At 36.9% G+C, this 12880-nt stretch overlaps 1 protein-coding gene across 2 annotated transcripts; it reads right to left on the reverse strand.

The window, feature by feature from the left end:
* Nucleotides 1-5487: 5487 nt before the first annotated feature.
* On the reverse strand, nucleotides 5488-11899 carry LOC134801932 (uncharacterized). 2 transcript variants are annotated; one of them, XM_063774555.1, is made up of 6 exons: nucleotides 11761-11899; nucleotides 10868-11650; nucleotides 10316-10486; nucleotides 9283-9499; nucleotides 6071-6144; nucleotides 5488-5812 (listed from the first exon to the last, which is right to left on the reverse strand). In XM_063774555.1, exons 1-6 carry the CDS (start codon nucleotides 11812-11814, stop codon nucleotides 5516-5518), a joined length of 1596 nt encoding a protein of 531 aa, XP_063630625.1. In that variant the 5' UTR covers nucleotides 11815-11899; the 3' UTR covers nucleotides 5488-5515. The 2 variants fall into 2 exon arrangements, with proteins under 2 accessions (XP_063630625.1, XP_063630624.1); XM_063774554.1 differs by having other exon boundaries at nucleotides 10868-11646; nucleotides 11761-11886.
* Between the last annotated feature and the right edge of the window lie 981 nt (nucleotides 11900-12880).

Here is a 12880-nt window from a genome sequence, read left to right on the forward strand (position 1 = left end):
GGCCTGGGTAGAGTAGACGACAGGTTAAAACACGTTCTAACCTCAGAGAATTGACTCACAATGTTGCGTTGCAACACTGCTGCAGTATGTTGGTGCAGTGTGAATCAAAACGATATAAGAAATTCGCTCTCGTTTTCGCTCTGTTGTTCAGTCGATAGTTAATTCCAATATTTTTGAAGTGAAAACTTCTTTAGCGCCGCTGAGCACTTTTTGAGGTGGGGAAAAAATGATAAACTCGAGACAGCGTAACGCGTAACGCGTAACGCGCTGACATCATGTGTGACGGACAATGTTATTCACCAAAGAACTTTAGTCATAACGTATCATAATCAGGTCAATTATTTAAAACTGGACTTTTATATTAAGCAATAAAGCTCAATGTTCTAATCTTGTACGGGCTGAAATACGAGGATCTCACAGTTACATTCTAACTTTATATCACTCCAATATAATTCAATAAAGTCTCATCTTGATGAAATCGCTAATAAAAGTGAACTCTAGTACTGGTGAATATAACTCAAAATATCATGACCAAATATATTTAGATGTGAGGTCTGCAAGGTAACTTTACAATTTCTATTCGAATTTTAAACAATTAACGCTACAAATTTAAGCTCACTGGCCAGCAATTTCGGAACTAAAGTTGTATGGGCTGCTAGTGTCACATACATCAATTATATTCTGTTGGTTGCTTGACATAATGATAACTCACAATATTGCCGAAAATAAACACTTTATTGATACGAAAATACTGACTATAAAAGCGCAATATTATGAATGATAGTGCTAATGAGGACACGCGTGATAGGTTCTAATGTTGAACGTGTACTGACTCGTATTTTTATTGCTTTACGCAATTGTAAGTAATTTCGCTGAGATGGCAATGTGCGGTATGTAGACCGTACAAAAGTTTTTCAATAGAAAGGAGGAAGGGCCAGTTATACATACACGGTGTGGCCTGTAACACGAGCAAATAATTAAAACATAGATTGTACTCCTCAAACGGTGACACTTTTGTGCTACAACTTTTAAAAATTATGAAGTATTTAGACTATTTTTCATACAAAATTAATATTATTTTCAATGGACGCCATCGCCACGCCATATCATTGTGATTGACGTTGCTTGTCACGCCTTAAACATAACAAAATTCGCAATACATTGCGTCTTAGAATAAACTTTAAAGTGTATTAAAAATCAAACCCCAAGTTATTTTTAAAAGTCGCTGAACAAATGTTGGTCAGTATGAGGAGTACAGCCTACAGTTTAATTTTTTGCTCATGTTACAGACCACACCCGGTATAGTGCTGCAGATATTTTGGACTAGTCATTAAGTTTTCACTTCTGTCGGCACTCCCGGAGTGCAACCCGTTGTTTTTTATTACTAACTAACTATTTTGGCTCAGCAATTCAAAGAGAATCTTGGCCTCGTGAGCGCGCCACCTGTCCCGATCCTGCGCAACTTCCTGCCAGTTACTGACGCGAAGCTGAAGCAGATCCGCCGCCACACTGTCTTCCCAGCGATACCTGGGCCGACCCACCGGACGGCGACCAGTCGGTCGTCCCAAGAACGCCCTCTTGACAGCCCGATCCTCTCCCATTCTAAGTAGGTGACCGAACTAGGCAATGGCTTTCGTTTCGCCGATGATATTAACGAAACGAAAGCCAATATTTTTATTAAATTATTTTACAATATTTTATGTAGTCCTTATATCCCCTTATCAACAAGACCCAAAGCCAAAACACACTAATTGGTCATGTGTTACCACTCCACCCTGAGCACTCTCAAGCACTCAAAACGGGTTCATTGGGCACTACAGTCACCAAATAGATCGGTAAATACTACAAATTGGACTATATTGACAGGGTGGTAGGGGTTAGATAGAAGTGTGTGTTATTTTTGATGGCGATATATTATAGATACCTATATGAGTGTTGAGTGTTTGTGATACACATTATGTGGTGTAGATGTCGCAGGTATGTAAATTCAAATCCGTACAGCTCGAGAATACAGTATGTTAATTAACGAAAAACATTTACTCAAGCCTGGTAATGAATGGGTCGCACTGAGCAACATTAACTATGGCACCAACCCCGACGTCGCGAAAAAAAAATTGACTCTCCCATAGAGAATTTCAATGCTAGACCTACAAAATGAAATGAATGTATGACACAACCAAATTTTTTTTTCGCGATTTCGGGGTCGGTGCCATAGTAAAAGTTGCTCAGTGTGACCTACACATTAACAGGTTTGAGTAAATGTTTTTCGTTAGTTTACATACTGTATACTGCTTATTTGATAGGCAAGTCATGAAATATTAACAGACCTTAAACTTTCTCGGCATTTTCAGAGGAGTATTAGAAGAATATATGTAGTTACGTAAGCGTCATTCTCGGAGAATGCCCCACGGCCTGATTCGAACTTAAAGATACGTCAAATATTATATCTAGATACGATATGGATTAGATAAAATATGTCAGTGTCAAATGTGACGTTTTTGTTTGAAATAACTTTTGACACTGACATACACTGACATATCCATATCGTATCTAGTCGTAATATTTGACGTATCTTAAAGTTCAAATCGGGCTGCCAGTCTGCGCTTGCCATCCAAACGTCACCTTAAAGGACGACTCACGTTAGACCGGGCCGTGTCCGGGCCGGAGCTTCCGGCGCTTACTTTTCTATGACATGACAAGCGATCACGTGATGCTTTCCATAGAAAACGATGATGGGCTCCTAGCGGAGTGGTGATTGACATGTTCAGGTCTTCTGAGAAGGTTCCAGAGCCTGATCCGCTGTCTGTTTTGGACCCATCAGTGAAAATTCTCAGCTCCCGGGGATTGAGTCCTTCGTAGTTGTCGTCCTCAAATAATTGTATTTTGTACCTTTTGTCAAAGATGGCTTGTTTGTGAATTCGATTCGTGCCCGCCATGAGCACTGGAAATTCGCTGTATAACTTTTCCAGGCATGTTGTCTCAAGTACCTATTTGTAAAATATAGTTATTTCTACATAAAATACAAAGCAATGGTATAAATTATCCAGATTCCGAGGTAAGCCCGGTTGCGCCGCAAGTAAGTCACGTGCCCGCGCTCAAATCAAAAGCTTAGCTCTGATTTTATAGACCTACGGCAGAGCCTGTGTGCTAAACATGATAGAGATGTACTGGTATCGATAGTTTGAATAGTTAGGTATCGATATTAGTAGTAGGATGTGATTATTAGTGGTGTGTGCAGTGCGAATGCGATTTAAATGTTGAGCTATCGATTACAACGCATTCACCAGATATTTAATTGAATCTTTAGTTGAATAAGAAGATTACTTTAATCAATAACTACTAAAGATACCGACCAAAGGTAGAACCTGCGTTTTGAACATGATAAAGACATACGATATAGCCTGGCGCTGGCGAGCCAGTTTTGTCAACAGAAAAAGGGCAGCAAGTTTGAAAAATGCAGACGCGAAAGATTGATCTTATTGTTTGTATTGAAAATGTTATTTTTCGCGCCTTTTTTACTGACTAAGTTAGCTTACCAGAGAATAAATAGACGCATCGATTCTTGTGAAATTGAAATCATCAAATTGAGTTTAAGATATGTTAATATATGTCTTTTATGTTATGAATGTTGGATTGGAATTTATGAATACAAAAAATAATGTTTCCAATAAATATACTATGTATATATTAATTCCTAGTAATTAACGTTTTCTTTATATAAAATGCGTGATGTAGGTACGTTTATTCCTCCCAGTCCTTTATATTCCCTCTTTGCCTTTCAACGCTCAGTTTGATTATCAAAAAATCACATATCACGACAACATAACATCAATAAACAATTTAAAACCAGACAATAATCGTTAACCCGTGTCTCCATACCCACAACCCTCCATTAAATTGTTTATCGATAATTCCATTTCCCCACATTACGCTCAGTCAAAAAGCTATAGTCACGTAAGGTAGACTTAAGTACCATTGAGGCCCTTATAGCCCCAGTCATTTCGAGGATTCGGTTTTGAGGAAAAAACAAAATACGCTGGAGGGTTATTGAAAGGATTGCGTTGATATGGAGATTTGATGTTTGAGCAAACATTTTTTATTCAATGTTAAGCTTAGAAATAAATTAGAAGTGGAAAAATTCACTGTTTCTGGGACCTGAACCAACGACTATCGGATCCAAAGAGAGTGTGTTTGTTGTGAGGAAACCTGCATACATCTGCGAAGAAATTCAAAGGTGTATGTGAAGTCCACAACCCGCCTTGGGCTAGCGTGGGGACTATAGCCCAAGCCCTCTAGCACATGAGAGGACTCTCCGTTGACCACAAACGCTGTAAAGGATTCGAGACTCCGCGGCATATCCGTTAAATTGTTTTAGAATTATACCAATTTTTGATAGCACACGCAGTGCAAGTGTTATTTATACGTCATAATTTCATCATACAAAATAACACTTGCACTGCGTGTGCTAGCAAAATCGTTGCAGACTTTTCTTATAACTAACTCATTTATGTTTAAACCCAACTTCCGAAACCACTACAAAGTCTATTCTTACCAATTCAACAGTCAGCTTACTGACAATTAGAATAATTTAGCAGAACTATTTCCGGATATTCCGGATGCCGAAATATCGTGCCGTCCGGTAATGGCACTGTCGATAAGTTATGTAGTTAAAAATACAGCTCCTTCGGCGTTGACATGAATAATTTAGAGCGGAAAAGCGGGTATGTCCAGTCGCCATCAGATATATCGGAGCGGCCAAGGTGTTCACAATATATTATCTGAACACGCACTCTAACGCCTTGACAATAGAGGCGTGTTCAGATATTTGTGAGGGCCTTGACCGCTTCGATATATCTGATGGCGACTGTACAGCCAGCAAAACGATTAGCTTTGCATCGATTCGAACTTTAAGATACGTCAATGAATAGATCTAGAAACGATTTGTGTCAGTGTCAAATGTGACGTTTTTGTTTGAAGAAGCGTCACATTTGACACTGATATATCTAATCTAATCCATATCGTTTCTAGATCTATTAATTGACTTATCTTTAAGTTCGAATCGGGTCGTGTATAACACATAGAGCATTTAATAACCAGAGTCGCCTTTAAGAGCTTACCCCTCTGCCAAAAAAATTGCACAGGTGTGCAAACTTTTGTATGGACTGACGTTTATCTGACTTGGCTATTTGTACGTTACGTACAAATCATGTACAAATAGCCATACATTTGACGTGCCCCTCCCCCGCAAAAATCAGCAGACTGTTTTGTACAGAAAATGACAACCAAGGCGTCTTCAGTTACTAAATGCTCTAAGGTTGACGTAACTAGAGACCGAAGAGCTGGCGGCTACCTCACACAACGTATCATCATTGCGAAACAACGAGGAAATGCCACCAGCATCCTTGGTACAATGCCTCAAGGACCTATTATAGATTCAAGCTAGTTATTAATTTAGTTCGTTAGCACCACTGTATAAATTAAAATAAATTTTCTCGTCTAATTATTTTAAATGACTTTAATCACTGTCTGAATCTTCATCCGAGTCATCGTCAGAGTCACTCTCACTGGAACTGTTTTCTCGATATCCATAGCTCGCCATACATCGCTTTTTACAACTTTTCCTCAAAGCCTTCTCCTTCGCAGAAACACATTCATGTGTTTTGCATGTTTTGTCGCTTGCGGTTTTGCAAGCTTTATTGCATTTATCGAAGGATGCCTTTCGACAAGCGTTTTCGAGTTTATCACGTAATATATGAACATCGTGGGGTTTGTTAACGATGTTGGTGAGGTTGGTCCTTTCTGCAATTTTGGGCTGAAAAATATTTATATTTATTTAATTTTCATTTCTCAATACATAACAGTAGAAATAGCGGACTTAATGCCGTAAGGCATTCTCTACCAGTTAACCTTAACCAATAGGCTAAACCAGAAATAAATTATTACTAAAGAAATTATTTTTATTTAGTACTTAACACGGAGAGAATACAGTAAATGTGTACAAAGGCGAACTTATGTCAAGGGATCTCTTCCAGCTAACCTTTAAGTTTATGTGCAGTAACTAAATATTAACCTTTTTAACGCCGCTTATAGCTTGTAGACATGTCATGTCTAACAACCCTTGCCTCGTGTAGTCAACGAAATGTGCTGTAAATGAAAGAAATCTATACATATAATAAAGCTGAAGACGGTCGAAAGTCTGTACATGGAAGATATTTGAAAAAAAGTTGGCTGGGGATACTTAGAATCGATAACAGAACACGTTCCAAAAGTTTTTAGAATTTTTGTCTGTTTGTCTGTTTATCTGTTTATCTGTTTGTCTGTTTATTTGAACGCGCATCACGTGAAAACGGCTGAACGGATTTTGATGAAAACTTTACTAATCTGTCGAGAAAATCCCCGGCCAGGTTATAGGCTATAAAAATTCAACCCCTAAAAGGGGGGGTAGCCACAACACTCGATTGACTTAAGTTTGCCCCTGAATCTTATGGCGCTACTTAGGAAGGAGGGGCAAACTTTTTTCAAATATGTGCTACCACTATTGAGTACCCAGGTAAACTAACAGATGGAGCTGAATTTAATACGTTGTGACATGAATAAGCCACCGAGCAAAAGATTTTGCCAAATTAACTCTAAGTTTAGAAGACACGGATATCAACAAAAATAATTGAATAATTATGTTGATTTAATAAATTAATAATATATCGAAAAATGTTCGCGCTCGCTTCGCTCGCGTTTTCAATAATTTTCTAAGATATGGCGACTGCAGCAGTATTACTCTGTTGCAACGTTGCTGCTGCAGCACTGTCAATTATCGTGATAAAATGATGTGACTGACTTCCATGCTAAAAGTAAAAATGTACAACTGTCTGTCTATCAAATTGGGTTTTTATATCGAAAAATTTTCGCGCTCGCTTCGCTCGCTTTTTCAATAACTTTCTAAGATATGGCGACTGCAGCAGCATTACTCTGTTGCAACGTTATTGCTGCAGCACTGTCAATTATCGTGATAAAATGATGTGACTGACTTCCATGCTAAAAGTAAAAATGTACAACTGTCTGTCTATCAAATTGGGTTTTTATATCGAAAAATTTTCGCGCTCGCTTCGCTCGCTTTTTCAATAACTTTCTAAGATATGGCGACTGCAGCAGCATTACTCTGTTGCAACGTTATTGCTGTAGCACTGTCAATTTTCGTGATAAAATGATGTGACTGATTTCCATACTAAAAGTAAAAATGTACAACTGTCTATCAAATTGCGTTTTTATATCGAAAAATTTTCGCGCTCGCTTCGCTCGCGTTTTTAATCACTTTCTAATATGTAGCGACTGCAGCAGCATTACTCTGTTGCAACGTTACTACTGCAGCACTGTAAATTTTCGTGATAAAATGATGTGACTGATTTCCATACTAAAAGTAAAAATGTACAACTATCTATCAAATTGCGTTTTTATATCGAAAAATTTTCGCGCTCGCTTCGCTCGCGTTTTTAATCACTTTCTAATATATAGCGACTGCAGCAGCATTACTCTGTTGCAACGTTACTGCTGCAGCACTGTCAATTTTCGTGATAAAATGATGTGACTGATTTCCATACTAAAAGTAAAAATGTAGAACTGTCTATCAAATTGCGTTTTTATATCGAAAAATTTTCGCGCTCGCTTCGCTCGCGTTTCAATAACTTTCTAAGATATGGCGACTGCAGCAACATTACTCTGTTGCAACGTTGCTGCTGCAGCACTGTCAATTTTCGTGATAAAATGATGTGACTGATTTCCATACTAAAAGTAAAAATGTACAACTGTCTATCAAATTGCCTATTTATACTGAAAAAATTTCGCGCTCGCTTCGCTCGCATTTTCGATCACTTTCTAAGATATGGTGACTGCAGCAGCATTACTCTGTTGCAACGTTACTGCTGCAGCACTGTCAATTTCCGGATAAAATGATGTGACTGATTTCCATACTAAAAGTATAAATGTACAACTGTCTATCAAATTGCGTTTTTATATCGAAAAATTTTCGCGCTCGCTTCGCTCGCGTTTTTAATCACTTTCTAATATATAGCGACTGCAGCAGCAATACTCTGTTGCAACGTTATTGCTGCAGCACTGTTAATTTTCGTGATAAAATGATGTGACTGATTTCCATACTAAAAGTTAAAATGTACACCAGTCTATCAAATTGCGTTTTTATATCGAAAAATTTTCGCGCTCGCTTCGCTCGCGTTTTTAATCACTTTCTAATATATGGCGACTGCAGCAGCATTACTCTGTTGCAACGTTACTGCTGCAGCACTGTCAATTTTCGTAATAAAATGATGTGACTGATTTCCATACTAAAAGTAAAAATGTACAACTGTCTATCAAATTGCGTTTTTATATCAAAAAATTTTCGCGCTCGCTTGGCTCGCGTTTTTAATCACTTTCTAATATATAGCGACTGCAGCAGCATTAGGTACTCTGTTGCAACGTTACTGCTGCGGCACTGTCAATTGTCGTGATAAAATGATGTGATTAATTTCCATTCTCAGCTGTAATGTGGCAATGAACGTCACTCAATTTACCAAAAAAAATCAATGTAATCTTAATGACCCTAGGGAGAGGGGGCACCATGGTCTAGAAATGCTTAGGGCATCAAAATATCTTAATCCGGCACTGGTCGTTTGCGGAGTCTAATGATTTGGGACTCGCATTTTATACGCATTACCATGCATTCCCGAAAACAATCGAATCATTCCCGAAAGTCTCGCAACGCATTGAGGTTTTCGCACGTGTCTTCCTCAGGAGTCTGAAGAAGACCACGGTTAGTGGCGGTCTAGCCACAGGCAGGCCGCTTCGCTTTCGCTCGCGCGCGTATTCCTTACGGCTTACTGTATCGTCCGATATACACCTACTACCTACTCTGTCGTTTAAATCACGTGTAAAATTTGAATAAGGGCGAAAAAACTATTGACTTTGGAGTGTAGTTTTATTTAGTGGTACCTAATTGTAAAATATTTTATCTGGACTACAGTCCTCTAGCATATCCATCTGTCAACTTTACCTACTTCAAGTTCCGCCTCCAGGCGTGAGGGAGAGAAATTAGGATTAGAAATTAGCCGCTTGCTGACACAGACCGAATTCCACGCGGGCGGAGCCGCGGGCACAGCTAGTATATAATATGTACGAGTATTATATCGTTGTCTGAGTACCCACAACACATGTTTTTGAGCTTGCTGTGGGGCTTAGTCAATTTGTGAGAGAATGTAGCATTACTATATGAAAAAATATTTAAATAAATACCTCCATCCTCATCCTGACCGTGATCATCATTTTCTGAATCATCATCATCATAATCTCCAAAATACTTATCATGACGAACATTTCGGCCTGTTTTTCCTTTTGGTTTATTAAACTCCTCGTCACAAGCAGCAATGCCATTTTCAGTAAAATCTTTGTTGAAATTACTTGAGCATTTTTTATTCCTCTTGCAGACATCTTTTAGGACATCTTTTAATGCCTGCAAATTTTAAACTATCATCTACAGATATGTACACAATAACTACGATTGTTTAAAAAAATGGTTGCGCTAAATTTTGAATTGAACTCGTACGTGTTAAATGCAATGAATTTTTTAATCATTATTTTTCTATTGAATCAAAGAGTGATTTCCTTGCCATCATTTTATTAATCAATTCTAATTATTCAGAATATAAAGTAGGTTTTTCCGTAAATTATTAATGTTACAAAAATTAGCTTAGTAGTTAAAAAAAGCAGATTCCAGATCGCCATTTCAATATTAAAGATAGTCAGGCCTATTTGAACGTAGGTACACATCAAAAAAGCATTGGATTAATATTGAAATCATATCAGCCAGCTGTTATTTGCGCGTACATCTCGATCGCACTAATACATGTACGGACAAGTCTAAGGGAAATGATAATATATGATTCCAATATGACTCCATTATCGTTTAGATGTCAGGTGCACGTCTGAATTGGCCAGAGAGTCAGGAGCCTTTAAAATTGTTATGTTGAGCACAGAAGCTAAACATCAAAACATTAACAAAATTTCAGTACTTTTACTATATTCATTTATGTGCCCTTCAGCAAAATAATATCCAATTAAGATAATGTTGAATCGCCGTAGAGAATATAGTATTTATTATGATAGTACCGCTGCATAAGAACTATTTTATACAGAATAGTCTAAGTTTATCATCCAACGGTACCTTTTACCATAAGATAAATAATTCATCTTACTTATTCCTCTGTGCTTTTACTCACACCGCCGCTGCCTCTAAACTTCAAATTAAATATGAATTCAAATTAATTACTTTTTTACATTTCTTAACGACAAGTAGGAGGCAAGCATCACCGAGTGCATGTCGTAGAGTTTTCGCTCTCAAAATTTCTTCTTGCATCGCTTTATGCTCTTCTACATCTGAATTGGGGTCGGCTGCTATATCCGATTTAAACGTACGAGTAGCTGACTCCGTTGTGCGTTGCTAAAAATATAAACTTTGGTCTTATAATGTTTATAAACTAGCACTTACAAATAAATGTGACGTTATCTATGACAAGGGACCTTATTGTCGATGGCGCTTACGCCATTATTAACGATGCTCCGTTATAAATACAATGCCGCGCGACGCTGTGCGGCGTAAGCGCCATCGACAATAAGGTCCCTTTTCATGGATTGCCCCAAATGCATTCACTGTGAATATAATCATTTTCAAAATCAACATTTTTAAAAATGTTTAATTAAAAATGATTCAGACGACTTAATAAACATTCAGAAGTCATGATACTATTGTTTCTAAATGTAAAAATTATAGTTACAACTACATTAATATAATGCCATTAAGCGAAAAATATAAATTCAATACCTTCTTATTCGTTGACGGAATTTTCACTTCATTTGGATTAGATGTTCGTAGTATATTTACATTAGAATTTTTATTACCATCTATATGAATCACTAACACCTTTTTCACATCTTTTGGATTTTCACTTTCTTTTGTAGTACCTCTAAGTATTTCGCCATCTAAATAATCTTTTTGCGTTATTATCTGTTTGTGCTTAAGGTTTTCTTCTAATTTAATATTCTTTTGTGTTGTTGAGGTTTGAGATTTTTTTGTTACAAATGTATCTTCTTGCGAATCTGATGAAACAGTGTCCTTTATACCGAAAACTTTTTTTTCCCTTGGCTGCCTTTTGTAATGTGTCTCATTCGTATCATTTTCAGATAATTCATCAGTAAAGAATAAAGTCTTACCAATACCATCTGATTTGAGAGGGTATCTTAACTGGACCTCGGTATCTCCTGGACGATAATGACCCTTGATATTAAATTTCTTTTCTTTTAGGGTTTTTTTCTTATTTATCCCACGGACATTGTCTTCAGTTGATTGATCTGTATAAGATTGAGTTGCACTAAAAGTCTTTTGTGGCTCTTTTATATTTTCTTTTGCTCTGATTTTAAAATGTGTCTTCATTGTAACGAAATCATTCGCGCTGTGGTTGATTTTGTCTGTGTCTGTGTGAATTAAATGTTTAAGTCGTTCGTATTTTTTCATCAGATCGTGTAATATATGATTCACGCGCGATATGTTTTTTGAAATTTCAGATAAAATTGTTTCGTTTGGCTCAATTTCGATATTGTAGACTACCTTAAAAAAATAGTTGTTATTTTATGATATCCAAGTTTTTCATAAGTACCTTTTTATCTTTTAGACTTATTTAGTCTTTTAGTATATTCATTTATAAAATAAACACTTACCGACATGAGGCTGAGAATAACGAAAACTCCAATATGTATAAGTTTTAAAGACATTTTTGCTTACGCGCATAATTCTTGAAATAATATCAATATTGAAACGTTATGGTTATACCTATAAACTATAAAATATATTAGTTACATAATATTTTATTGTTTATTGCACGAATTTTTATGAGCCGTTTTAAATATACAGGCCAGAGTTTCATTCATACGAAACTTAGAACGTTTTTTTTGAAGTGAAAACTTATTTAGCGGCGCTGTGCACTTTTTGAGGTAGGGAAAAAATGATAAACTAGAGACAGCGTAAGGCGTAACGCGTAACGCGTAACGCGCGGCGAAAATGAATGCCTGAGCCTGCTGTTTCGTTTTTATTCACCAAAGAACTTTACTCATAACGTATCATAATCAGGTCAATTATTTAAAACTGGACTTTTATATGTATTAAGCAATAAAGCTCAATGTTCTAATCTTGTACACGCTGAAATACGAGGATCTCACAGTTACATTCTAACTTCATATCACTCAAATATAATTCAATAAAGATACATCTTGATGAAATCGCTAATAAAAGTGAACTCTAGTACTGGTGAATAAAACTCAAAATATCATGACCAAATATATTTAGATGCGAGGTCTGCAAGGTAACTTTACAATTTCTATTCGAATTTTTAAAGTTTTTCAATAGAAAGGAGGATGGGTCAATTATACATTAGTGCTGCAGACATTTTGGACTAATCATTGAGTTTCCGGAGTGCCGACAGAAGTGAAAAGGAGGATGGGTCAATTATACATTAGTGCTGCAGACATTTTGGACTAATCATTGAGTTTTCACTTCTGTCGGCACTCCCGGAGTGCAACCCGTTGTTTTTTTTATTTGAATTAGAAATGTAAATGTAATGTTAACCCTTAAACAGGTTGTGTATCTATAGGTACCACATAGCAAATGATTTTTTTTTGACGAGCAGAATAAATACAACGACCACTAAATGTCATTGCCGTAAAGTCTATAAAGTGGGTGATTTCCGAACGTAAAAAAATGGGAGGCGTCTAAACTTTCTTTGACATTTTAGTTGTCAAGTTCAAATCGACAACAAATGGCAATTTCGTATACGTTTTTCCC

This window comes from Cydia splendana, chromosome 23 (assembly GCF_910591565.1).
Source record: "Cydia splendana chromosome 23, ilCydSple1.2, whole genome shotgun sequence".
Taxonomy (NCBI): Eukaryota; Metazoa; Arthropoda; class Insecta; order Lepidoptera; family Tortricidae; genus Cydia; species Cydia splendana.